The 27,998-nt window shown below is 36.5% G+C and overlaps 3 protein-coding genes across 10 annotated transcripts in view; all 3 read left to right on the top strand.

Moving 5' to 3' along the window:
- Positions 1 to 5,596, top strand: part of LOC107699505 (TBC1 domain family member 31-like) — an 8,769-nt gene extending 3,173 nt beyond the window's left edge. Inside the window, exons 8-22 of the mRNA XM_016500775.1 lie at positions 31 to 198; positions 365 to 444; positions 558 to 704; positions 820 to 953; positions 1,072 to 1,205; positions 1,317 to 1,496; positions 2,218 to 2,450; positions 2,551 to 2,703; positions 2,786 to 2,921; positions 3,575 to 3,667; positions 3,948 to 4,088; positions 4,261 to 4,455; positions 4,794 to 4,944; positions 5,118 to 5,228; positions 5,325 to 5,596. Of these exons, the coding sequence (XP_016356261.1) occupies positions 31 to 198; positions 365 to 444; positions 558 to 704; positions 820 to 953; positions 1,072 to 1,205; positions 1,317 to 1,496; positions 2,218 to 2,450; positions 2,551 to 2,703; positions 2,786 to 2,921; positions 3,575 to 3,667; positions 3,948 to 4,088; positions 4,261 to 4,455; positions 4,794 to 4,944; positions 5,118 to 5,228; positions 5,325 to 5,464 (2,196 nt within the window). The 3' untranslated portion in view covers positions 5,465 to 5,596. The remainder of the gene's footprint in view (positions 1 to 30; positions 199 to 364; positions 445 to 557; positions 705 to 819; positions 954 to 1,071; positions 1,206 to 1,316; positions 1,497 to 2,217; positions 2,451 to 2,550; positions 2,704 to 2,785; positions 2,922 to 3,574; positions 3,668 to 3,947; positions 4,089 to 4,260; positions 4,456 to 4,793; positions 4,945 to 5,117; positions 5,229 to 5,324) is intronic.
- An 848-nt stretch (positions 5,597 to 6,444) lies between these two features.
- Positions 6,445 to 16,706, top strand: LOC107699504 (cytoplasmic dynein 1 intermediate chain 1-like). 8 transcript variants are annotated; one of them, XM_016500772.1, is made up of 18 exons: positions 6,445 to 6,505; positions 7,300 to 7,424; positions 7,517 to 7,631; positions 9,131 to 9,188; positions 10,200 to 10,205; positions 10,470 to 10,529; positions 10,937 to 11,052; positions 11,170 to 11,256; positions 11,352 to 11,514; positions 11,752 to 11,851; positions 12,653 to 12,778; positions 13,201 to 13,347; positions 13,653 to 13,766; positions 13,861 to 13,994; positions 14,143 to 14,287; positions 14,372 to 14,512; positions 15,794 to 15,919; positions 16,105 to 16,706. In XM_016500772.1, exons 2-18 carry the CDS (start codon positions 7,317 to 7,319, stop codon positions 16,216 to 16,218), a joined length of 1,860 nt encoding a protein of 619 aa, XP_016356258.1. In that variant the 5' UTR covers positions 6,445 to 6,505; positions 7,300 to 7,316; the 3' UTR covers positions 16,219 to 16,706. The 8 variants fall into 8 exon arrangements, with proteins under 8 accessions (XP_016356258.1, XP_016356256.1, XP_016356254.1 ...); XM_016500770.1 differs by having other exon boundaries at positions 9,098 to 9,188; XM_016500768.1 differs by having other exon boundaries at positions 9,047 to 9,188; positions 16,108 to 16,706.
- A 2,094-nt stretch (positions 16,707 to 18,800) lies between these two features.
- LOC107699503 (zinc finger protein ZFAT-like) overlaps positions 18,801 to 27,998 on the top strand; it is a 10,279-nt gene continuing 1,081 nt past the window's right edge. Inside the window, exons 1-15 of the mRNA XM_016500765.1 lie at positions 18,801 to 18,938; positions 19,895 to 20,056; positions 20,405 to 20,668; positions 20,752 to 20,931; positions 21,012 to 21,165; positions 21,783 to 23,089; positions 23,374 to 23,606; positions 23,685 to 23,769; positions 23,842 to 23,991; positions 24,087 to 24,260; positions 25,549 to 25,637; positions 25,722 to 25,860; positions 25,987 to 26,111; positions 26,893 to 27,013; positions 27,099 to 27,247. Coding sequence (XP_016356251.1) covers positions 18,920 to 18,938; positions 19,895 to 20,056; positions 20,405 to 20,668; positions 20,752 to 20,931; positions 21,012 to 21,165; positions 21,783 to 23,089; positions 23,374 to 23,606; positions 23,685 to 23,769; positions 23,842 to 23,991; positions 24,087 to 24,260; positions 25,549 to 25,637; positions 25,722 to 25,860; positions 25,987 to 26,111; positions 26,893 to 27,013; positions 27,099 to 27,247 — 3,351 coding nt within the window. The 5' untranslated portion in view covers positions 18,801 to 18,919. The remainder of the gene's footprint in view (positions 18,939 to 19,894; positions 20,057 to 20,404; positions 20,669 to 20,751; positions 20,932 to 21,011; positions 21,166 to 21,782; positions 23,090 to 23,373; positions 23,607 to 23,684; positions 23,770 to 23,841; positions 23,992 to 24,086; positions 24,261 to 25,548; positions 25,638 to 25,721; positions 25,861 to 25,986; positions 26,112 to 26,892; positions 27,014 to 27,098; positions 27,248 to 27,998) is intronic.

Genomic DNA, 27,998 nt, shown 5'->3' with positions numbered 1-27,998 from the left:
TTCTTTTTTTTTACTGTTTTGTTTGTGTAGCCTCCCCAGCCTTTGTTGAAACAGGTCACTAAAGGCAAAAGCAGTGAGAGATCAGGTTTGAAAATGAAGGTTTATACTGGGGCAGGTCAGCGTCCTGTGAAAACATCAGGACGCAGAATCCAATCCAAAGTTTTACCATCTGCTGTTTCCACACTGGATGACAAAGAGGTTCTGTTTATATTCAGTTTTATTCAATATAATTTTAATTAATTAATTTATCTATTTGTGGGTTGGGTGCCTATGACACCTTCTGTCTCATTCTCTTTTATTTAACACACCCTTATTTAACTTATTACCCCATCATAATCATATCTGATTAATCTGTTTTGTGTAGAATTATTTGCCTAATGGCCTTAACAAGAAAAGGCTACAAGCGTTACTAAGAGCATTTGGAGAATACCCAGCCAAATACAGGTAATGTAATAAATGTGTCATGCAGAAGCAATGATGTTTTGTTGATTTAATGTGAAGCTGTAGTTTGCGTCTCTGCTTTATTTGTGTGTGTGTGTTTATTTGTTTTCCGGCAGGATGTTCATTTGGCGTTCTCTGTTGCATCTACCTGAGAACCATGCAGCTTTCAGCAGTCTGACTGACAAAGGTCTGCATTCAGCATACATGTGCCTTCAGGAACGCTACCCCATCAAAAGCCACAAACTACAGAGAGGCCTGCAGAGGTGTACACCGCATCAATCAGTTGACTTAATTGTATACATATAGATTTGGCCACCATATTGTTAATGTCAGTAACTTAAATTACATAAGTATATATTTTCATTTCCAACCTGGCAGAGTACTGTCTGCTCTTGCTCACTGGGCTGCCGTCTTTGGAGAGACTGATTATCTCCCTCTGCTGGCCTTCCCATTTGTCAAGCTGTTCGAGAACAATCCACTGATCTGCTTTGAAGTAGTGGCCACCGTCATTGGTAGGTAGTGTAGGACAGTAGTGTGGTGTTGGGTGATGTCCCACTGGTCTCTTTGGCAGTGATTCAACGATTCGGTCCATAGCTGAGAGACTTTGTGTCTTGAATTGCTCTTTTACAGTGAACTGGTGCCAGCACTGGTTTGAGTACTTTCCCAACCCTCCACTTAATGTGCTGAGTCTGGCTGAGAACGTGCTGGTCCATCATGATAAAGAGTTGCTTCAGCATTTTGTTGCCTGTGGCGTTACCTCACAGGTAAAAGACTTGAACATAAATGTTTATATGACATAGACTTTGACTTTCAAAGAATTTACTCTTGAAGCCAAAGATAAAGCAAATGCCCTACACACTGCTTTTCCTCTCCAGCTGTATGCATGGCCTCTTCTGGAGACCCTGTTCTCTGAGGTTCTGATGAGAGAAGAGTGGCTGAAACTGTTTGACAATGTTTTCTCAAATCATCCCTCGTTTCTTCTAATGGCTGTGGTGGCATACGTCACCTGCTGCAGAGCACCACTGCTGCTTTGTACTGAAAGGAAGGACTTTGAGGTACAACTTCAGACATATTAGTTTTTTTTTTTTTGCTCACTGGCTATTTTAACTAATTTTATGAAGGACAAATGTGGCATATCAATTTATTTATTATTTAGGGGTTTCGTTTGTTTTTATATAAATAATAATATACTATATAATATAATATTTTTTTTTTTTCATTTAACACTTTTATTCAGCAACACATTAAATTAAACAAAATTGACAGTAAATAATTTTTTTGTAACCATGTATTTCAAATAAATGCCATTCTTTTGAACTTTCTGTTCATCAAAGAATCCTCAAAAAATATTATCACAAAAATATTAAAGCGTTTTGAAACATGGATAATAATAAGAAATAATTTTTGAGCAACAAATCAACATTATAATTATAATTATTTCTGAAGGATGAAGTATGAAGACTGGAGTAAAGGCTTCTGAAATTTCAGCTTTGCCATCACAGGAATTAATTACAATTTTAAAATATATTAAAATAGAAAATGGTTATTAAATTTGTAATAATTTGCAATATTACTGATTTTATGGTATTTTTAATCAAATAAATAGTTTTTTTATTTAAAAAAATTAAATCTTACAGACCCCCAACCCCTCGTTGGGAACAAATGTATGTTTGTTTATTTGTTTATTTATTATTATTACTATTAACAAATGTATAAATCCATTTTCATAAATCTATACATCCATTTCTTTCATTTTTTTTTTCTTCTCCCATGTAGTACTTTTTTCATCATCGAAATAGCTTGGACATCAGTGCTATGCTGAAGGAAGCCTATCGGTTGATGGACAGCACCCCTGCGGACATCCATCCCAGCTCTGCGCTGAGTGACTTTGAACCTCTGACACAGGGGCAGTACCCCATTTTCAACAAATACCCCACCTTCATAGTGGAGTACCAGTCTCAAGAACGTGAGAGGATCCGGCAACAAGAAGTGGAATATCTAAGGGAGAGGTGCAAACATGAATTCATTTGTAATACGAATATGAATGGAGTATTTCATACTCGCTGCACATTTTACAAAAAAGGTTTCTTCTTGTGTTTGTCTGTAAAGACAAGATGTTCAGGAGCTGCACGCTGAAGCAGTCAGACAGCAGGCTGAGTTTGAGGCCTGGTACAAACAGCAGGAGTTGCTACTGCAAGGAGAAGAGCAACGTAGAAGGATCCTACAGGAAGAGGAAAGTAAACTTGCTCAACAGAGAGCCAGGTGGGTCTCCCTCCATCTGCCAGACTTCTTGCTAATGAACACACATGCTTACAGTTCACCTGACGTTACCTTCTCTGCTCAGATTGGCTGCTATGAAGCGCGAGCTGAAGGTGAAGGAGCTTAATCTGATTGATTCTTCTAGAAGACGTTTTCTTAAGCACCAGCAAGATCAGCGCAGAATCCAGCTCAAGAGACTTGATGATGAGATCCAGAGAAAGGTACTTGTGTGTTGTTGCTGCACTTTTGATTAGGTAAATTAATCATATTACTTTTTGGTTCAAAAGTTTGAGGTTGGCAAGTCTCATGTTTATCAAGGCTACATTTATGTGATCAACAATATAAAAAAAATAGTATTGTGAAATATTATTACAATTTAAAATAACGTTTTTGTATTTTAATATACTTTAAAATTCAGTTTATTCCTGTGATGGCAAAGCTGAATTTTCAGCATCATTACTCCAGTCTGTGGTGTCACATGATCCTTCACAAATCTTTCTAATATGCTGATTTGGTGCTCATGAAACATTTATGTTGAACATTTGTGCTACTTAGTATTTTTATGAAAACTCTACTGCATTTTTTCAGGATTGAATTAAAATGAAAACTAAAAAAAAAAAAAAAAAAAAAATTCTCCAAATTTTTTAAAAGTTTTTTGTAACATCATAAAAGACCATCAATTTAACGCATCCTTGCTGAATACAGTTATAATTTTCTTTCAAAACAAACAAAAAACTTACTGACCCCAAACTTTTCAATAGTAGTATGTTTCACAAATAGTAAATGTAGTTTTTTTTTTTTTTTTATTTAGAAAGGCAGGTAGGAGTTGTGTAAAGTTATTTTTGCAGGTTCTTTACATTATTGTTGTACTCAGATGGCACTGCGAGATCAGGAGACGGCAGCTGCCGTTCAAGATATAGAAGTAAGACAGATGGAACTGGATGCCCAGAGACAACTGTTTGAACAGGTTGGCCCCTATAAAAACTTTATTTCTTTGCAAATGTCTGCAACGTTGATGTACTGTACTAGGAGTATCCAACCCTTCTCCTGGTTGGCTATCTTCATTCAGTTTAGCTCCAACCTGCCCCAACTCACCTACCAGGAAGTGTCATGTAATCCTGAAGACCTTGATTAGCTGGTTTAGGTGTGTTTAATTAAGGTTGGAGTTTAATTCTGCTGTAAGGTGGGCCTCCAGGAGCAGGATCGGACACTCCTGAGATCATATCTAATTTAGTTTTGGCTACTAGCAACTGGCCAAAGAGCAAGAGCGAGTGAGTCAAACGGTGAGAGCAGAAGTGGATACGAGGAGACGCAGGGCTGAGATCGAAGATTCTACATTTCAAAACTTCATTCAGGCAAATGCAGATGTCAGCCAGACAAACAAGAAGGTATGTCTCACTACAATTTTCATGAGTGCATATGATTATCTTTGTCAGACATCTTACTCCACCCTGCTCCTGTTTCCTTTCTGTATTTCCTTTCGTTTTGCTTAACAGACTTGTGTGTTGCAGTTGAGTAAAGTTTGGATGAGACTAATTTTGAAAGTTGAAACTATTTTAGATGCTGGAAGAGTCTCTGGCAGAGGTGGGACAGATGGAAGTGGATGCTGATTGGCAAGCCGAGGTGATCAAGCGACTGGAAAACGCAAAGGAGAGACAAGAGAAGCAAAGAGAGCGACTTGTGAACCTCAGCAAACAAACACGTTCTAAAGAGGAAGAAGTAGTCCAGCTAATGCTGGAAGTGGAGGGAAAGCAGGTGAGAATTCACATGTTAAAGGCGTGGTCACATGATACAATATGAAACACAATATGTCCATTGCATATTGTCAGTACGGTAGTGATGTATGCAGCATAGCTGAAACAGAAGTCACTCTCAAACCAAGCAGCTTTCTGTTGGTCATCGTGGTGCATCCACGTGACCAAATTAAACCTGTTGTGAAACTTTCACCCTCACACAAAATTCCCAATGACAATGGTAAATTTGACTGCACCTTTAGTGTGTTGTTTGCTGTATCAGGTAGACAAATTTCATTAAAAATATAATTTCCTTTCAATACAACATGCAAAAGACCAATGACATTGTTTCGGTCTCAGTGGGATGATGTTGTAGCTAAGCAAGCTAAACTGGAGGAGGAAAGACAGGTGGCTGCCACTGTTAATGCCCAGCGGAGGTCACTTATCTCTCAGGAAACAGAAGAGACTGAGAAACATGGCAAGCTGCAAAAGAGTCTAGAGGATTCATTGAGTGAGTTAAGACAAACTCTTCTCACATAACGTAATAAAGGATTTGATTGAAACATGAGTACAGTTTTAAAATTACTTCCTTGTGAGGATACAATCAGTTGAAAAAGTCTATTAAACTTTACATGCTAACAAGAGGTAATCAAGTTATTTGTGTGTGTCTGTGTGTGTTTGTAGATCATCCAAAGAGACTCCGATCTCCCTGCTCTTCAAGAGGCCTGCTGCACAAGACCCAGAGTGAGACCACCAACATTTCCTTGATCAATCAGTCAGGCGATTCTACTGGCTGTGAGTATTATTAGTATAAACATTAAGTTTTATTGTCATAACCAACCATGATTTAATGAAGCAACAAGCGATAAGATGTGCACTGCTGCTTTATAGTTTCTTTAGATCGTGGCCGAGGGGAGCTTGACTCTAAGGAAAGGGAGTTGATGCAGGAAATCAGAGAACTGAGGACAAAATTAGCTGCGAGAGCGACTGACTTCGTCTCGCCCTCAACAAGCTCTGTACACTCTCACTGACAACACGGTCACCGCCAACCAGTGTGTGTGGAACCAGGCACACGTTAAAGAGGATCTGAAAGAAAATCATTTTAGATCATATGAGAAGCATGCTCAGTTTATATTTGCTTTACAACAACGCTAAACTGGACATTATTCATTGATTTCAGATTTATTCTGATGATAGTTTTAATATTTTGTAAGTGTATTTTATTATTTGTATTTTTTTTGTATAATCTTTTTCATGTTTTTGTATTTAAAAATGTGTCAATAAATTTTAATAAAAAATATGAAGTATAATTGAACAGTTTGAACTATTTATTTACTTTTCATTACATTTAAATATTCAATTTATTATATATTACATATAATATATATTTATATATTACAATTTATTTTTTAATTTAATGTATTCCTGTAATGGAAAAGCTGATTTTAATGTTTTTAAAAGAATTCTATTATGCCCATCAAGGTTGCATTTATTTGAAAAAAATACAGCAAAATATATTGAAATATTAATACAATTTAAAATAATTTGATGTAGTTTAATATAATTATATATTTTAAAATGTGATTTATTCCTGTGATGGTAACGCTACTGTTTTTCTCTCTCTCAGCAGTGTCACATGATCCTACCTAAACCGTCATACAATTTTCAGGACACTTTGATAGTAAGATCAAAAGAACAGCATTTTTTTTTTTTTTTATCTTCTGTAACATTATAATCGTCTTTACTGTCACTTTTAATAAATTTAGTGCATCCTTGCTAAATCAAAGTATTAAAAATGTATACGCTATTTTACTGGAAATCTTTTTCTGATGTGTTTTTAAAAAAACTAGCGTGTCGACCAACGAGACTGCATTTTTAGGCGTCATAAACTTATATAACTATGGTCGTAAACGCATTCAAATGTTTTCTGTTTAGACACCTCACTAAGTTGTAAAACCTTATTTCTGACGACAAAATTAACCGTTGTTGCTGGGAGGTGTTGATGACGTATCTATATCGGCAGCATTGAGCACTTCCGGCTTTGGGTGCTGATGAGACTGAAGTGAACTCCGGTGATGCGTTGTGTTTTCGTTTAGCTGTTGATGCGCATGTGTAGATTTATAGCCTCTTATTTCAGTATTTACGCGATAGAGCGCAGCACACTTGGTCCTGTTTGGGTCGAAATACAAAAGTCGGTATAGTTCAATTATTACGTTATATCGTATAGCTTACAACAGGCTTTGTTGCGGATTCATTGTAATGCAACGACAGCCTTTTGTGAATGAACAAGATTTTGTTTTTAGTTTACCTGACTATGTGTTTTCTGTTTTTATCTCTTGTCGGTAGTGCATTTATGGACCACAATCACTAATTTCTCATTGCAGAATTTAAGGATAGTATACAATCTATTATAATGTAATTTTCCACATCCATTTGTTTTATTTCTACGTTTAATTTGTGAGGTTCACGAAACAGATTTACAAACAAGTGTAAATTACTTATTTTAGTTTGTATTCATTTGCTAATTTGTTAATATATTACAGATGTATTGTTGAATATAGTTTGCTTTAAAATAAATCCTAAACTTGTCAATTTATATGGTATTTAGTGTTAATTCAGACACAATATGTGCCTGTGTACATTAGACTAATGGGGCTCTACAAAGGCTGATCTTCTCAGTAAACATTAAAATTAAGCTGGATGTATTTAACTTCAGCTAAATGCATAATATAGACACAGAACATACCTTTACAAAATGACAGATGGTCTCTAATGTGTCTCTCTCCGTCGAAAGTTTGTGTGGCATAGTAGCACACGTGTGCACGAGTACTAAAATTAAAACTAAAATTGTTCATACTATACATAGATTGAACGACACAGAAGATGGCTGATAGAAGTGACCTGAAAGCTGAGCTTGAGCGCAAAAAGCAGCGCTTAGCCCAGATTCGAGAGGAGAAAAAAAGAAAGGAGGATGAGAGAAAGAAAAAAGAGGTAGGTGCTGTTTTTGTTGGATATAATAGCCATTTATCATTTTATCACCTGGAAATATTTCTTATGTGGCACTCGATTGACCTGTGATGCAGTCTGAGATGCTTCAGAGGGCCGAGAATGTGTCAGAAGACTCTGACCTGGACAGAAAGAGAAGAGAGACAGAGGCGCTCCTGCAGAGCATTGGAATTTCACCAGAACCACCTTTAGGTATGTGATACTTAACATACAGCTGTCTGTGCATGTACATAATGTGTGTGAGATGCATCTTTATGAATGTGCATGCCACCTGCTTGAATGAAATGAGAAAAGGAATCAGCACAAGTGTTTTATAATGCAAAAGAAAAAAAATTACATCTCACTCAGCAGTCTGTAGTGCTCTATGAGGGCTTCCCCTAACCTTGTGAAAAAGTACAGTATAGTTTTAAAAAGTGTATACTTAATATTCTTATCGAATATATTTGAGTATCGTTACAATGTAATATTTTTTGGACACTGAATGAAGTTAACTGTAATTAAAATATGTATTATAGTTTAAATTTATAATGAATGCAATTAGCTGAACTTAGCTAAGCTGAGTGCTTTGTAAACCACTTAAGTAGAACTTTTTACATGTAATTTCATAATTATTTCTCGTGTCTTTAAAATGTTTAAAATGTACTGCTGAATGCACTGACAAGCTTTTATAGTAATCTAAAATCAACTTCTTTTGAAACTTGTATATCATGTATTTGCAATGGTGATCTTGCAATTTAGTGCATTTAAAATATATTAACTTGAAATATAATATCAAATAACACACTACAGTTATAATTAATCAAGTACTTTACATTTTAGTACGTTAGTCAACACATTAATATAAGTGTACTTTGAAGCATAATTGGTGCATCTTTTAAGTGGGTTAAAAACAGTCATGAATGTGTATTCTCTTTATAAGTATATTTAAGTGGCATTTTTTATTAATATTATCAGTTGCAGTTAATATTATCAAATGCAGTTTTTTTTTTATTATACTTTTATTGGAAGTGCACTACAAGTGCATATTCAATATAACTAAGCACACTTCTTTTTCACAAGAGTATGGATCATGTCTGACCAATTTGTGCTGTTTTTTATATAAAGGGAAAGGCTGTGTTTTTTTTTTTTTTTTTTTTTTTTTTTTTTTTTTTTTTTTGGATCTTTGCGGGAATGTCTTGTGACCTCTCTAAAATTTTTGCTAGCTGTAAATCCGATCAGATTTTAGGTCATTTCAGATTTATATATAAGTTAGGTCATGGATTCATCCCCAAAACAATTACTACACTTTTTACTAAATGAATATAAAGATGTTACAGTATTTTATTTAGTTTATTGAACTCATGTCATTTACACTTGAAGTACTTGAAGCGGACTTGACACAAGCTCAGTTAGATTAATGAGGTGGTATTTGATGTAAAATTGTAATCATATAATTAGATGAGATGATTGAAAGATCATATAAAATTTGTAACATTATAGAGAGAACTGAAATTCGCTTGACAATCTCTTCTGTTGTTTTTCCTTTTGGATTTTTTTTCTTTGTTTTGACCATTTCAATCCATTCTATTCATTTTGATTTGCCTGTGTCTGCCACTGCTGGCCATCAGTGCAGCCACTGCAGCTTTTAACATGGGATACCTGTTATTTTCATTATTTAGTCCCAACCCCTATGTCTCCCTCTTCGCAATCAGTGAGCCCACCCAGTGAAACTGGAAGTCAGGAGTCCATAGATGGAGGGACAGTGGGAAGGTATGAAATCTGCATGGGTATTTGCTAGGGCTGCACGATAAATCGCATGTGATATTTAATGCGCATCTTGTCAGTGAAGCTGTTCTGTAATCAGCGGTAAATCTCCATCACGTGCGGGCTTTCACATGGAGCAGCATTTACTACTCAGAGCCGTTGTTCACTGACAAGCTGCACAAAACATGATCAATACTGACAAGATGCGCGTTAAATATCGCATGCGATTTATCGTGCAGCCCTAGTTTTGCCATTTGTACACCAAACTATATACTGCATAGATCATCTTTAATCCATTTTGAACTATTTTTATATTCGCTGATATATGGATGTATATGGAGGAATGTTTTAATGCAGGAGTTTTCAAACTGAATTCTACAAATGTTCTAGGAGGTCTGTGGCAAATTTGAGGAGAAAAAAAACATTTTTAGGAATGTTTTTAGAAATGTCCAAGTTTACAGTAAAAATGTAAAAAATGTGAATTGTGAATTTCTCTTCAGATTTATACATCTAACAATATTATAACAATGAGCTGAAAAAATACACCAATACAAATATTCAGTATTTTTCTAGATAATATTTTTATTTATTTTTATAAAATTACATTTTATTTGTATTAATTTTGCATATCATGTTTCTTTTGTCACACAGTATAAATGGCTCCTAATATAGTATATTCAACTGCTTTCATATTTTAAGAAGAGGGTCTCTCACAATATGATCATCATATTTGGGGGTCTTTGGCATCAGAAATTCCTGAAAGACTGATAACGGTTTAATTAATATTATGCATTATTTATTTTATGCATTATTTAGGGGAATTAAATTTTATGAGAAAATTATTTGATGGATAATATGATTTCTTTTAGGATAGTTGTGCATTATTTCTTAAGTCAAAACTGACACGATTCATGCAAGTTTTAAGCTATTTTATTATTATTATTTTATTTCTGTAATCCCCTTAAGACTAAGTCTAATGTTTTTCCTTTTCCCTACATCTTTTGTTGGGGACATCAGATATCGGTAAGGAGAACTATTGATATTGTCATTGTTAGGTCCTGGCATTTGTTGATGCATCACCCATCAGTGGATGTGGTTTTGTTGTAGCTGGTTTAGAGTATGATGCCACAGTCTATATGTGTTCTCATCTAAGAGACAGCGTTATCTCATGTAATCATGCATGAAAGAGGGTTATGCACTGCTAGTGAAGCTGCAGGACCTAATCATGCATGCTCTTAGTCTCATCCCTCCTAACCATTATTTGATGTGTTCTTCTGACCTCTCTAGGACGTTACAGTGGGACACCGACCCCTCAGCTCTTCAGCTTCTTGCAGATTCGGTTCATGGGTGAGACTGCCACCTTAAATTTCATTCACATTATTAAACATGATACAGAAAACATTGAGTGTCAACAGAGAAATATATAATAAAACCAAAACTGAAAATTCTGCCAGTCACTCACCCTCAAGATGTTCCAAACCTATATCAATTTATTTCTTCTGCTGAACATAAAAGAAGATATTTTGTAGAGTGTGGGTAACTAAACAGTTTCTGGTCCCCATTGACTTCCATAGAATTTATTTTCCATACTGTGGAAGTCAGTGAGGTTTGGTTGCCCACTTTCTTCAAAATATCTTCTTGCTCAACAGAAGAAAGACGCTCACTTGAGGGTAAGTAAATGCTTACAGGACCAAGGCAAGCAAACAAGCAAAATGAAAACAACACATTAAAATAGTTTGGGCTTGCTTTCTTAGGTGCAGGATGCAAAGGCTTGGTCCATCAAAAATTGTTCAGATTGATTTCGTGCCAAAAGAACTGGTGACATACTCTAAAGAGTCACAGACTCCTGTCGCATCTGATCCGCCTGAAGGTAAAGAGCTGTTTTTATTTCGATTGAATAATTAATATGGATATAAAACTTAATAGTGGCTTTACCCACAAAACAAATGCCTCGCTGCTTAAACTTTCCAATGACTATTTTCCACAGAGGAGGAGGAAGAGGAGCTGTCAGTGACCAAATCTGAATCTGTGCCACAGCAGCTGGAGGAGGAGAACTCTCAGGAAGCCGAAGAAGGCAAGAAGAATCACAGTTAAAAAATAATAATAATAATAATATTTTTAAAAGAAGTATAACATCTATACAGAGCTGTATGAATATGTGTGCCTTAGATCAACCTAGAGAACTGACCAACGAGGAGAAAGAGCAGATTATTCATTCAGAGGATTTCCAGTTTTTCTTCGACCGAAGCATCCGTGTAATGGAGCGTGTGCTGGCCGAGGATACGGACATTTTCTTTGACTACAGTGGCCGAGATATGGAGGACAAAGAAGGGTCAGCCGAGGCTTATGTAACAGTCAAACATACACAGAGTCCCACGTGATTACAGAAAAGTTATTCATTAGATGGTACTAGACAGGTTTGTTTAACCTAATGTAGGATGATGGTCGCATAATGGTTTGAAATCAGGTTTAATGAGGTGACCCAGAACCCAGAAGTGACTCCTGGGAAACTTACTGTAAATTGCTTTGGATGATTGTATCAGAATGCAAAGGTTTGTTTTGTTATCAGGGACATGCAAGCCGGATCAAACTTGTCTTTTAATCGACATTTCTATGATGAGCATTGGTCCAAACATCGAGTCGTCACTTCCTTGGATTGGTCACCACAGGTACTTTATTAATAAACTGCATTAATATAGGGAGTGCTGGTTAGTAACGGATTACATGTCATCTGGATTACTCCAGTATGTAATTATAATTCTATTACATTTTACGATGCTTATAATCAGATTACAGTTACTTTTATGGATGACATGATTACATATTATTCACACAGTGGTGGGTAATTATTTATCATTTATTGATTCACCCTAATTCTTAATTTTTTCTCTTTAAAATTTTTCATTCTAAAAATCCTCACCACTTATACACATTTAGAAAGTCTTCCAATTTTGTGGAATTCATTATTTATTTTAATTTTACATTTTTATGATTTCATAATAATTATTAGCTTTTCACAAACTCACAAACCCCAGTTTGGGAAACATTGCCGTAATGTTTAATGCACTTCATGATGATAGCAAAGAATGTAACATATTTTCATTCTCTCTGTTTTATACATGGTAATCCCATTAAAATCTATGTGATAAATGTGTTAGATCAAAAAAAAAAAAAATCTTACAGTAAGTAAGAATGAGTTCGAATAAATTGCCTAATATGTGTAATCCAACCGATTACGTTATTAACGACAGTTTTTGTCATGCAATCTGTAATCGGTAACAGACTCCAATTTGCAAGTAATCTAGCCAGCACTGAATATAAGCCTGCTTAATGCAAATGTGTTACACACAAATAAAACAACCTCAGAACCAGAGTGACTTTATTGCATAGGTCCATGATATCATATTCACGATATGTACAATGATATTGACATGTAGCACATTGTATTCAGTCTATTATTCTATTTGCAGTATCCTGAATTGCTAGTGGCCTCATACAACACAAATGAGGATGCACCTCATGAGCCAGATGGAGTTGTGCTGGTCTGGAATATGAAGTTTAAGAAGACAACCCCCGAGTACATATTCCACTGTCAGGTTTGAATTCCCATTGCTTCCTATTAAATAACCCTCAATGCCTGAATGTTGTTCCTTTCAGCAGCATTTGAATATACTGTAATACTTTAATATTTTTTAATTATATACTGAGCATGTGTTTGAGTAATCAGCTTTTAATGAAAAAGCCTGAATCTAAATTGAATTTCTATTAAAATACACAAACAATGGAGCTCAACTTTCAAATGTTGTCTGCGTCACTAATGCACATCATTCTCTATTTGCACTGATGTGACTTCTAAATGAACTCTCAATACTCAGCTCATCGTCTGTATGCTCACATTGTGCAAATCGACCTTGATGGAGGGCGAGCTGACGTCATATTTGCCAAAACAATAACCATAGCAAAGAAAATGGTACTGGTACACTCAACCAATACTGCATTTTATGGTTTTCCCTTGTAGTCCTCAGTGATGTCAGTTGGCTTTGCTCAGTTTCATCCCAACTTGGTGATTGGAGGCACTTACTCAGGACAGATAGCACTGTGGGACAATCGAAGTCACAAGAGGACCCCAGTGCAACGGACACCCTTGTCTGCAACTGCACACACTGTAAGACCATCAGTTACAGATAAAATGTTTAAAAATAGAACGCAGTGTGTTGGTGGTTTAGCAGTTAAAAATTGTAGCTGAAAACACTAATGTTGCCAGGTCATTGAGGTGACCCAGAAACTGAAGAGCTGCACTCAACCTCAAGATATTCCTGAGAGACTTTGCAAAACGCATCTTATGAGAATGAAAGACTCTGTTTTTTATTGTGTGGCAAAACAATCCTTTATTAGTCTTGGAAAAATATTCTTATCATGGTCTTTCCTTAAAAGAATATAGATGACAAAACTGTCACATGTTTTATGCAGCATCCTGTATACTGTGTGAATGTGGTCGGAACACAAAATGCCAACAACTTGATCACAGTATCCACAGATGGCAAGATGTGCTCCTGGAGTCTGTACATGCTCTCACAGCCTCAGGTGTCCAGATAACACATTTAGACAGATTGAATTATTGTCATTTGAGATTTAACTGATATTAAACAATACATCATATGTCTGTTGTTACTCACAGGAGAGTATGGAGCTGATCTACAATAAGTCAAAGCCGGTGGCCGTCACTTGTATGGCCTTCCCTGCAAGTGATGTGAATAACTATGTGGTAGGAAGTGAGGAGGGCACCGTTTACACAGCATCCCGCCATGGAAGGTCGGTCGTTCCTGCAGCATAACATATTAATAACAGAATTTTCATATTTGTGTCAAGTATTCTGTAGATTATATCTTTGTATATTAAAAACTCTTAATGAAAAACAACTTTACTATTAACTTGAACTTGTTTAACTCGTCCCATGCAGTAAGGCTGGTATTGGTGAAATGTTTGATGGGCATCAGGGTCCTGTGACTGGAATCAGCTGCCATAATGCTGTGGGTCCAGTCGACTTCTCCCACCTCTTTACCACTTCCTCATTTGATTGGACAGTCAAACTGTGGTCAACCAAAGTAAGAGTTGTTTTGGAATTCATATGTTGCTCGATATGTTTTTTGATCATGTAGCATTATATAACTATTCCATCTCTCTGACAGCATAACAAACCCTTGTATTCCTTCGAAGACAATGCAGACTATGTTTATGATGTCATGTGGTCTCCAGTGCATCCAGCACTCTTTGCTACAGTGGATGGCAATGGTCGTCTGGACCTCTGGAATCTCAACAACTACACAGAGGTCAGGGGCACCGCAGCTTATTACATTCTTTACTCAGTCATCTGTCTTCTGTATTATTTCATTTCATACTTTAATTAATATTAGGATAGGAGGACCCCTACCCCTGGGTTAAACTTATCCCAGATGTCATCTGATTTTTGCAGAATATGTTATCTGATATTATTTGTAATGTTGTTGTTGTTGTTGTTGTTTTCAAAAAAAGGTGTCATTAATGTAAAAAATTGAATTAAATAATATATGCAAACTATGTATGTTCAAAGGTTTGAGGTCAGTAAGTTTTTTTGTTTTTAAAAGATATCTCTTATGCGCAGCAGGGCTGTGTATAGTATTTGATCAAAAATGCAGTAAAACCACTAATATTATGAAATATAATTTTAATTAAAAAAACTGTTTTCTGTTTTTTATATATATATATATATATATAACATTTTTTTGCTGCAATGGCAAAGCCATTACCATTTGTCACTGAACAACTTTTGAACTTTTTAATTTTTTGTAACAGTGTAAAAGTCCTATTGTCACTTGTGATAAATGTAATGCACCCTTGCCGAATAAAAGTATTAATTTTTTTAATAAACAAATCTTACTGACCCCAGAATTTTGTACAGTATTGTAAAAGCAATTGGATTCAATGCGATGTATTATTTAATTGAATAATGACAAATCAAAAAAAAAAAAAAAGAATTTCTTTCAAGAACAATTTCAGTCAGAGTGATACATTTGAATTATACACAGGCCATTTCATAATTAAAAGGACATCCTAATAGCAATAAACTATGAATTCAGATTAAATGATCCACTCAGAATTCATGGACTGATTAAATAATAACAAGAGTTATCGTAATTAAATTAAATAAAACATCAACAAAACATGCCACTGGGACTCAATAATTGGAAAACAATAATTGTTACAGTACAAATCTAAATTAATTACTGTGTCCACAAATCCTCCATATCCAACATGAAATTAATTCCTAGATCACAATTATCCAATGAAAAAAATTATATAATTTAACCTCAAACAATAAATCTAATGTGTGCACATGACAAGTCAAAATGAATAAGAACATAACCACTGAATATATGTGTTGAGATGTGAGTGACATCTGTAGTCATGGAAAAAAGGTGGAGAGGGTATCTTACCCCAATATATTTACATGAATTGGCTTTAATTGATATCTGTGTGCTTGATCTACATTAGATAGCAGCTAAATCGTGTTGCCACACAATGTTATTACAGTTATATTTTCGCTCCCAAAACAAGTTTTCTGTGTGTACCAGGTGCCGTCGGCAAGTGTGACAGTGGAGGGAGGATGTGCCCTGAACCAGGTCAGATGGGCATCAGGGGGCAGAGAGGTGGCCGTGGGTGATTCAGAGGGCCATGTTTGGATCTATGATGTGGGAGAGGTAACAACACCTACATTATGAGTACATGAACACGTGTAGCACACTCTAATATTCGGATGAATTATAAATATTTGCACTCAAATTCAAATACACAGACTGATCAAACAATGTGCAAATTTCAACAGTCACTAATTGTGTTCTACCATGAAGATGTGATGCAGAAGTTGGTTGTATCTCTATTTTAGCAGTTAGCCGTGCCACATACAGACGACTGGAGCAAATTTGCCCGTACGCTCATGGAGATTCGTGCAAACCGAGGGGATGGAGAGGAAGAAGGTGCTTTGGAGCTGCCTGCTTAAGACATACACACACATTTACATTCAGTGAGAAACACGTAAAGATACGTTGAAACAGATGCTTGATATAAAGTGAGTGAATCACACATTCACGCTGCTGTGATCACAGGTCTTTTTTCTTTTGCCTACAAAAGTCTATCTATAGCATGGGTGTTAATTAGCAATAACTCCTCTTCCAATGCTAATAGTTAATTCCAGAACACACACACAAGTGAGAATGGGTTGATCTAACATATATCTAGGGTTTGCAGTGACTATATAGGAGTGAGCCAATGTGATCATACTGTATCAAAACAGCTGTGCCGGAATTACAGCTTATTTTACATATGTGAAAGTACAAGGTCATACTGAGATACATGGAGAATGTATTGGCCGTTATGTAAAAATATATTACAGCAAAACTTATGAATGACTTTCTTTTTCCTTTCACCTTTGAAGTCGTATGTGTGCATAATTTAATACCAACTGCAGCATAAAGCAACTGCAAAGTGTGAACGTACAATAAAGGTCATTGTGTCTCAAATCGTGTTTTAATCTTCATTTAAGCAGTAATTTGTCCAAAGTGCGGGTGATAAAAAGTTTGACTGTCAATGTCATATTACTCCATGATGTTTTCGTGTCATTAAACCTTTTATCTTTAATCACAATGACAACAGCTTCCTTGTTATCCAGGTTTTTTTTCCCTCCATCATCAGCAACTTTCATGGACGCACACGGCCGCACGTAGAAGGCGGGATCCTGTTACCATGACAATTACGTCAATATTAGTGTCGGGTAACTAAAGGTCAAACTAAAGACAAGCCAGAGACGGAAGGAAACAGGCTCGGAATGGCGGAGACTAAAGGTTTTTTGCAGCAAAAGCCGGAGGAAATGCAGTAATAAACTGTGGGTTAATCGCGTTATCGCTTGAACGGCGGTGCTTTGTCTAAATTGAACAGGATACCCATATGTTACGAGGTACTGGTGCGGCGGGAAGGACAGTCCATGCTAGTTTTGTCTGTAAATTGGAGCAAAGCTGTAAAGCATAGCTACCGTTAGTTAGCCGTGCTGTGCTGTTCCGTTTAGAAGCGGAATGACTTTTGCTAACTCTCAGTGCCGTATTAGAGACAAACCCAACGCCTGGATGGCTCTAGATCGCTTTTGTGAGGGTAGAATGCAGTGCAGCTATGGCTTGACTGTTTGCTTCCTCTTTACCCAACTTGGTAGCTGATAGCAACACATTCTTCTTATTATTACAACTCTTTACGTGCGGTAGATTGTGCTCGAGTCTGTCGGAAAATTGACCGATTTTCGTATTCCCAAGCAGAGAAACAAGGTTGACCCAATGTCAGTCTACAAATACGAGCGTTTTTGTTATTGTTGTTTTGTTTCGCTCAAACTCGGGTCGCATAGGGCTGTTTTTTACGGTGATGCTCATACCGCACTTCCAGTTGTTGTTTTAAATTAATAACTTGTGTTGAAGACGAAAATATTATCTACATCGACGCAAGCATATTTGCATTAAATGTCTGTGATTAGACCGTGGCTCTGTTCATATCCGCAAGGTCTTCATCCTCATCGCGGTCCCTTTGTCATTGACGTGAAGGAGAGAGGACCTTTAACTTTCAACTCGGCTTTTGCTGTATTTTCACTGCTCGTGTGGACTGTAGGGGGCAGCAAAATCACCACAAACATTTCCTTGGTGTTCATATAAGAATTCACTTAAATTATACTTATTTTGCTTGGGTTGTCTGTTTATTTTACATTCATTGTGTGTCGTTTTTATAAGCTGGTTGTTCATGCCTGTAAACATCCCCGACTGGAAGCTGTGCTATCCGTAAAACAAGCTTTCAGTTGGATGTTTGCTGCCATCGTCCAGTTCTTTCGTCTTGATATGCGTGTTTAATTAAACAGTAATGCGTCCCAAAGGTTGTATAACAACTTAATTATAACTTAACGATATGTACATGTTAACTTGTTTACATGTGTGCCATCTGGATCTATCGAAATCTATAATGTTTTCTGTGGTAAACTTGCTAATATTCCAGTGTAGTCGTTGTAAACATCCTACACTCAGCTGTAATCTGCAAACGAGGCTGGGGGGAGGGTGTTTGCTGTGACTGACTGGAGCTCCTCTGTCATGTAGGAAGGAACACACTTTACATGAATGCTGAAAGGAGAAAAAAGGCCGAGGCTGATAAAGTCGAATATTTACTCTAAGCTGTTTTTATTCTGTTTTACTCCATTGTGAATATAATTTACCCAAATAAACACTTTTTAATCAAATGAATGTGTATTGTTATTAATAATTATTGATTTAACTGATGTTCTTGTTGAGGTGTCGAGTTGCTATACGCATAATGGCAGTCAGTGGCCTTTACATGTACACCTCTCTCATTTTGATAAGGGTTTAAACATTAAGTTCATTTTAAGGACAAATGTCTGAATGTCGCATTACTGATTACAAGAACACAGCAAGTGTAACCTCCAAGAACATCCAAGTAGGGCAAAATGAACTCCAGGCCGCAGGTGGCGCGCGCTTTGACACTGATGCTTTTTTGCTTGAAGACGAATATCCATCCGCCATATTTGTTATCGCAGATTCGACAGAAACCTCTGCATAAGTAATTTAAGTATAATGAATGCATTTAAGTTGCTCCCTGGCAATACAAACAACAGTTAAATCATTTTCGAGGCTCTTTTACTTATTGCTGATTTAAAAAGAATGGATCCAGTGCAAGCAGGTAAGGAAAAACGTGATTTTCAGGATAGCTGCGTTCCGAGGAAACGGCTAGTTCCGACGATTCGATACGGAGACAAATAAATTAGGTAAAACTAGTGGCTTGCACCCGCAAAAGTAACTTTTGCCAGAGGATGCTTTATACATAAATTCAGTTTTATGTCCGCTGTTTACAGTTCTTTGTTTAAATAATACATTTTCCAACTCTTTGAGCATAAACGTCATCTTATTTAATGAAAACCATTTCCAGTGCCTAAGAAAAACACGAAACTGGTCGCGAGTTTACAAAAATGAGAGGGCATGGCAGGGAATATTGTTGGTTTCCTTTTGGAAAAACCCGGGGTTTAACAATATAATTAAACGTAATACAACACGTCTTTGCTCTTGAAAAATCAGTCTTGGTATGCAGTTTAGTAAATGTATTATTGCATGCCATCTATTGCATCTTGTTGAAGAACCCTATCGCAGATAAATTAACATTAACAGTGGTGTAATGACATGAAGCTAAACTGCAACTACTAATCAATATGCGTATTAATATCAGTGTTAATAAATATATTCCTGATTTGAAAGTGTTTAAATTGAACATATTTAGACGCTCTTATTTTGAAAGGGCTGCCTGATGCTTTTGAATAATTACTCCAGTGAATTCTGTGAGGGAAGGTTTTTAAAACTCACAAATTGTAAACAAAACGACTTACATGTAGAAGACAAATAATAAATAAATATAGTTAGATATTACATATCTTTAGAGCCTTATATAATTTACCTACAATAACCTGCGTAGTAGTATGTATGCTACTTTTTGAAGGATACACGATAAATCTTAGTACTTGGCAAATTAAAAGCCAAATGTTGTTTATAGGAGAGACTTTATAACTTAACTGTAAATTGACCTGGGCACATTTTTACAAATAATAAACCGAATAAAGACTTAAGCTGCTGTTTTTACATTCACAGACGGTTCATCATTCTTCATGTGCAAAATATGCAACTTGTTCTCTCCCAGTAAACCATTGCTGCTGTCTCATGTTAATGAGACTCACTCCAATGAAGGAGGTGATCCTGACACTTTTATTATAGCACTTAAGCCTTTAACAACTCAGGAGCCACATGTTTCAGGTAAGCAGCTTTGAACCCAGAAATCAACTTGTATCGGGCATTATTAAGATCCAAACACTGAAAATAAAGTAATTAGAGACAGACGATTATAATGTCAAGCTGATTTGTATAACATGCTGTATATTAATTGAAAGTTTTCCAAAAACACAACACCATTCCAAGAACATACCTCAGGCAGGATTTTTACATTCCACAACTTCACACATCTAAAGCTTCTTCATGTCAAGCTGATTTAGGCTTGAAGTTCCAATTTAAGCTGATTTAAGCTTAATGTGATGAAAGCTATATTATCCTATGTTAAAAATGTAATTTTAAAATCATTATAAGAATGTCTTGTTTATCTTGCAGATGTTGTTGTGAGAAGAAAGCGTGGAAGACCAAAAGGCTCTACTAAGAAAGTCCAACCAGAAAAGGTCCAGAAAAATACACCCAATCAGCAGGAGAATGAGTCCACAGAAATACAACCGCTGGCAGTAGCTGAAGAGCCAAGTGAGGATGGCAGTGATCTGGAGTGCAAGAAATGCAATCGCGTGTTCAGCAACAGGAGACAAATCTCCAAACACATTTGCTTCGTAGGACTGAAAGAGGCCGCTGATGATATAGAGTATAATGGTACAAATTCATGCCAGGTAATGTTGTAGCTCTTTCTGCTTTCTGAACTGCCACACGTTTCACCTGTCGACTTTATTGCTCAGGTAATAATACGGATGCAAATAAAATCAGTGATGAAGAGGAGGAGGAGAAAGAGAGGACACCAAAGAAAGCTCGCGCGATGCGGACAGATAGGCTGTCCAGTGCAAAGGACCCTGAATCAGCAAGCGGCAACAAAAACCCTATTATTAGTGTGGTCCTTACCAGTCACGAGGCCATGCCTGGTGAGATGTACATGTGATGTCAGGTGCTTTAATAGTTGAGGGAAGCATTTCAACTAACTGTAAGTTTTACTTTATTGCAGGTGCCTCTAAGATAGTTCCTATTAAAGCAGCTCCAGCTGAACCATCCACCCAGACTGTTGCAGACACAGGTTCCCAGGAGGCAGCAATGAAAAGGGGATACCAGGAATATGCCATTCAGCAAGCTGCTTATGAAGCACCCCTCAAATCAAACAGGTTTGTAGTTCATGATTTTTCTACATTTAAAATGTTAATTTTAGATTTACAAATCTAGTGCAGTTGTCAAAGCACCAAAGGACAGAGTATTAATATAGTAATTATACTGCCATTGCATTACTTTAGAAGCAATAAAATTTTAGAGGGAAAAAAAGAGAAAAATGATATAGAAGTCATTTGGAAATATCAGGAAATTAGGAAAAAGTCATGGAAATCTCTATAGTAGTATTAGTGTATTTACGAAATCGGCTAGGAATATCTATCTATCTATCTATCTAAAAAATCATAGACATTTCTATAGTAAATGTAGATGATGTAATTATGTAATTGCTAGACATGACTTATTTTATTTCTATTATTTCTATGGATTAATTCATTAATTTACTTATTATTCATTTATTTAATCTACCACTAACAATTTTTTATCCCTAACCAGTAGTCATAAACAACTAAAGAAGCTATGGAAAAGTAATAAAAAATATATAAAAATGAAATTAATTGGGTCAAAATATGTGAGACCCTGACTAAAGCAATTTGACATATAAAATGTGTTGCATTTGTACTGATCTTGTGAAGTGATTTGGTACATTGATATGAACAAATATCTCTCGCCACAGGTTAGGACAGACGCAGCTTAAAATCTTCACATGTGAATACTGCAATAAAGTCTTCAAGTTCAAACATTCACTGCAGGCTCACTTAAGAATCCACACCAATGAGAAACCATTCAAGTGCCCGCAGTGTGACTACGCCAGCGCTATAAAGGCCAATCTTAGCGTTCACATGCGGAAACACACCGGGGAGAAATTCAGCTGTGAGCTGTGCTCATTTAATTGCCTCAGCAAAGGACACCTCAAAGTGCACGTGGAGCGAGTGCACAAGAAGATCAAGCAGCACTGCCAATTCTGCAAGAAGAAATACTCCGACGTGAAGAACCTTCTAAAACACATCCGCGAGACTCATGACATGAACGACAAGAAGGTACAGGACTCCTACAATGAGTACAGCCTCCAGACCAGGGAGGGCAAGAGACAGCTTCTGTACAACTGTCAAATATGCCACCGCAAGTTCAAGAACGAGCTCGAGCGCGACCGTCACATGATGGTTCATGGTAACAAGAGACCCTTCGGCTGCGAACTATGCGATCACGGCTCAACCAAATTCCCAGCCTTGCAAGCCCACATCCGAAAGCATCCCTTCATCTACGTGTGTGCCATTTGCCATGAAAAATTTGTCAGCTCTGTGCGACTTAGGTCACATCTCAGAGAGTTCCACTCGGAATCGGATGAACCCTCTGCTTTTGCAGACTCCATCAATTCCAGCTTTTGCTTGCTCAAACCAGGCGATGACATTCAGAAGGACATGTTGAATCAGGATGAGCTTAAGATCACAGAAGAGCTGTCGCAGCTCAATGCCCAGGAGCTGTTAACCACAGAAATTACTTGCATGGCTCAAGAGGACCTTCAGACTCAATGCTCTGATAATTTAGAGGTGGAGTCAGACCTTCTTGTACAGAACTCAAAGGATGAAAATCCCATTTCAGACAGTATAAATAAGACAGACACACAGACACAAGAGATGGCCTGTGAAGATGCGATAAATGTCCAAAGACTTCAAGATGATCCAAATAAAATGGAGTGCAGTATGGCAGAAGATCAGAATCCTGCTGGAGGACCTGCACCTTTGACACCTGAAAAAGCACAAACGTGCTCTGAGCAGTTAATATCAAAGGATACATTGCCTCAAACCGAGGAAGAGGCGATTGTTCCACAAACTAACGTAGATGAGGACTTACTCGATTCAGAGCAAGAAGAGATATCTGCTTTTAAGCAGATTGTAGAGCAGATGCAAAAACGACAGCTTAACATGGAAGTGTTTGAATGGATTCGGAAAGTGTTCGGAGACGTTGAATGCGAATACTGTGGTATGAATATCTAATATATGATACAAGAGTGCACAATCCTGTTCCTGGAGATCCTATTATCTTGCAAAGTTCAGCTCTGATCAAACAACCGAGCCAGCTAATTAAGATCTTCAGGAACCTGTTGATAATTGCAGACAGGTGTGTTGTAGCAGGGTTGGAAATGAGCTCCAGAACCAGGGTTGGGCATCCTTGATCTATTATCTATGAATATCCTGCTTTTTAAATAACATCTCCAACTCCTGTCTTTCTATAACTCTGTGTAATATTTTAACTCTGTGTAATAGGTAAGCTTTTCTGGTATCAGGTGCACTACAATACACATGTACGAACTCACACGAAAGAGCACCTCCATTACTGTTCCCAGTGCAATTATTCCTCCATCACTAAAAACTGCCTGAAGAGGCATGTCATCCAGAGACATTCTGACATCCTGCTGAAGTGTCCCTCTGAAGGATGCCTTTACTGTACACCTGACAAATACAAGCTTCAGGCTCATCTCAAAACCCATTCGGACATAGTGAGTGTCTGTAGTCTGCTTATTCTTGAGATATAGGGGAAATTGCTTCATCAGATCTTATTTCTTTCTCATCTTTAGGTCAAAAGAAGTTTTACATGCTCAGTATGTCAAGAGTCTGTTCCTGAGGACAAAGTTAGAGCTCATATTAAAAGCAACCATCCAGGTAAGGACAACTAAAACACTCTCAAATGTCCCACAAGATCCCTAAACTAATGAATGTGCTGTTGCTGTACAGATGTGTCGCTGAACCACATCTCGGAAACGTTGGGAATACGTGTACATGTGAAAGGAGTGATCGGGAAACGAGCTTCCAAATGCCCGTACTGTGATTGCTTCTTCACAAGGAACGGGGCAGATCTTCAGCAGCACATATGGGCTCATGAAGGTGGGTTTCATGTCTTTTTTTTTACCTTGTTGTCAAACGTATGCACTTAAATGAACCGCCTCAGTGTACTGATTTTGTTCTGTTCATGTCTCCAGGACTGAAACCGTACAAATGTTCACAATGTGATTATGCCTCAAGAAGTAAAAGCAACCTCAAAGCTCACATGAACAGACACAGTACTGAGAAAACTCATCTTTGTGACCTCTGTGGAAAAAGGTTCAAGTCTAAATGCACGCTGAAAAGTCATAAGCTCATGCACACAGCTGACGGTGAGTCTCTTTCTTTGTGTTTAATACTGCATGCAGTGTTATTTGGACTCGTGTACCTAAGTCGGCAAGGCTTGCATAATCTGACGTATTTCCGAGTGGACTTGGACCGGACTTGGATATCAAACTCTGCAGTCTGGGGACTGCAAGGGGATGCTAGAGGGGCCATGGAAAATGTACAAACTATATTTTGACAGTAACAAATAAAAAAACTAAATATGAATAGAATGCTGTGTAAAATACTACCATTCAAAAGTTTAGGGTCGTTCATTTTTGGATTACCAAGGATGCATTTTTTTATCACAATTACAATAAAATAATAATAATATGAAATATTATTACAGTTAAAAATAACTTTTCTATTATAATACATTTTAAAATTTAATTTATTCCTGTGATGGCAAAGCTGAGAATCCAGTCTTCAGTGTCACATGATCCTTCAGAAATCACTCTAATATGCTGATGCTCAAGAAACATTTTTTTCAGGATTATTTGATGAATAGAAAGTTCAAAAGAACAGCACTTATTTGATTTTATATTTATTTATTTTTTGTATCATATAAATGTCTTCTGATCACTTTTGGTCACATCGTTGCTGAATAAAAGTATTAATTTCTTTTAAAAAGTACTACTGATCCCAAACATTACGTATGTTATTGTATGTGTATGTATACATTATTTATTTCTAAATATTCATGTCTTCTTCTCTGCAACGCACGCATGTTCATCAGTAGTTTTTCTGCACCACTGTTGCATTTTAGAAATATATTTATTATAAACATTTATACAAATAATTTTGAATTGAAAATGTTTCTCTTAACACCCTGATGAGTTAGCCGCAAGGCGTCGGTGTTTTTAATGCTAAAGCCATGTGAATAAAGGCTTTTTACTTTTTCACAATATTTTCGAGTGCCTTGGATTGATGAGTTTTTTGATGACATCAAAGAATCCCGCATCCAAAGAGCACCGATTCATGGAGTTCACAGCCCTGCAGCATTTTTTGCATATTTTTAGATGTATGTCTGTCTTATACTCTAGTATTCTGTAGAAAATATATCGCCTACTATTAATCTAACAAGTAAACATTTTCCATATAGCATGTGAATAAATAATTTGTTTGAATAATGTGCATTGATGAATTATGCACAAACTGTATTAAAGTAAGTATGATTTCAATTTTGAGTCAATTTTGATTTCATGCTGATATTGATAATATATCAGAGGCTTTGATTATTTCTGTGGCATTTTTCTTAATACACAGCCAATCAATTCAAATGTCATTTTGTTGTAGGAAAACAGTTCCGATGTACTGAGTGTGACTTCACTGCTGCACTGAGACCGCATCTCCTTCGTCACATGGAGCAACATGCCTCTTTCAAAGTAACACCATAAAAACATATTTTTGTTTTATGTTGTCATGTGTCCTACAGCCACCACCAAAGCACAATGTTTTGCCTTTCACAGCCTTTCCGTTGTGCGCACTGCCACTACTCATGCAACATTTCAGGTTCCCTGAAAAGACACTATAATAAGAAACATCCTAATGTTCAGTACATCAATGCTGGAACAGGGGCGTCCACTTCCGAAACTGTGACAGAACAAGGCAAGTCCTTCCTCACCAGAATGAAACCAGCCTTAACCGTACAACATATACGTTGTTGCTTTTTGTTAGACATGCAGTGTTGCCTCAAACTGCATCAGTAATTGAGAAGTGTGTGTGTGTTATCAGGTGGAGTCAAATGTCCTGTGTGCAATTACGTTTATGGCACTAAATGGGAAATGAACAGACACCTAAAGAGCAAACATGGTCTCAAAGTGGTGGAGATTGGCAGTCTGGGTCTGAATCAGTGGGAGGTGAGTCTCCATTATAATTACATGTTACATTTAGTAAAGACAAGTCATATTTATTTATATAATGCTTAAACAACAATAGAAGTTGACCCAAAGTGCTGTACAATAACATTTAGTGATAAATAATATATTAATAGTAAACCTATAATTCACCCAAACATAAATTATCTGTCATCATTTACTCACCCTCATGTCACTACAAACCCATAAGTCTTTGGTTAAATGAAGATATTTTTTATAAAATCTGAGAGGGTTTCTGTTTCTCCATTGATAGTCCAGTTAATGAAAACTCCAAAAATGGAGTCTCCAAAGATCCAAAAAGGTCATAGATTAAATTAAATCTGTTCGTCATATAAAATGATTGTATCTCTTCACAAGACTTGGATTAAACGGTTTGATTTATATAGATTCATTTTATGATGGCTTTATGACCTTTTTGGTTTCCCTGGACGTTAAATGAAGGGACAGAAACTCCGGTTTCATTAAAAATATCTTAATTTGTGTTTCAAAGATGAACTAAAGTCTTATGGGTGTGGAACAACATGAGGATGAGTAATTAACTGATAAAATTTTCATTTTTTTGTGAATAATAATTTATAATAATCATTAATAAAATACTTTAGAGTTTAGCAAAAAAAGGCTTATTACTCCAGCCTTTTCTTTTCTTGGACTCATAATATATTTTCTTTCTGATAAAGCAGTGCATGATTGTTAAATTGCCTTAATCGATGACATATTGTCAGCTACTACACTTGCTTATGATCTTATTGGTGTGTTCATTCAGGTAGTGGAGTCAGTGGAGGAGCCGGCCATGCAGTACCTTCACATAGCTGAGACTGAGGATGCGCAAGGAACAGAGACTGCTGTATCAGCTCTGCAGGACCTGCGCTTCAACACACAAAATGGTCAGAAACTGTTGCTTTATTTCTTGAACAGTTGTGGCATTTCTGTAAAGTTCATATCTAAACTCATCGTGGTCATTGTGTTCAGGTGTTGTGTCTGCCGCAGCGGGAGACAGACTAGACCCGGCGTCTGTCAACATCCTGCAGCAGATCATTGAACTGGGCTCAGAGAATCATGATGCCGCTGTGGCTTCTGTGGTTGCCATGGCTCCTGGTACAGTTACTGTTGTAGAGCAGGTACGGTTTATGCATATTTGTGTACCTCTCTGCTTCTGGAGAGCTGCCCATACTTATCTACTGCAATTTTATTGCGTTCACAATATATCATCTACACTCTCTGCTATATGATTATTGCTTATGAATTGTTAGGTTTATTGTCTTGCTGTGTTTGGTATCACTTTTATGGACACTTTAGTAACTCCCTATAATCAAATGATAGTCATGTGTTATTCAATATTAATAGTGTCTATATATGAATTTAAAAGGGTCATAACATATACAAGAAAGGTTTAAAAAATATTAAATTTTTTATGAAATTATTCTGCAAGAATGTTGACCAAAAATGACACTAAAGACATTTATTAAATAACAAAACATTTATATTTCAATTAAATGCTGTTCTTTTGAACTTTCTATTCATCAAAGTATCCTGGGAAAAAATGAATGGTTTTGTTATCAATATTAAACAACTGTTTTCAACATTGATAATACTAAGAAATGTTTCTTGAGCACCAAATCAGCATACTAAAATGATTTCTGAAGAATCATGTGACACTGAAGACAGGAGTAATGGCTGATGAAAATTCAGATTTATTGTCACAGGAATAAATTACATTTAAAAATATATTCAGATTTTTAACATTAGTGTACATTTTTTCCCGTAAGGTTTACTTACAATATTAACCAAAAATTTAACCGAAACATTCATTATTTCATTTTCTCTTATCTTATATATATAATGTGTGTGTGTGTGTGTGTGTGTGTGTAT

This window comes from Sinocyclocheilus anshuiensis, unplaced genomic scaffold (assembly GCF_001515605.1).
Source record: "Sinocyclocheilus anshuiensis isolate Anshui unplaced genomic scaffold, SAMN03320099.WGS_v1.1 scaffold670, whole genome shotgun sequence".
NCBI classification, from domain to species: Eukaryota; Metazoa; Chordata; class Actinopteri; order Cypriniformes; family Cyprinidae; genus Sinocyclocheilus; species Sinocyclocheilus anshuiensis.
This window is presented reverse-complemented; position numbering and strand designations above follow the sequence as displayed.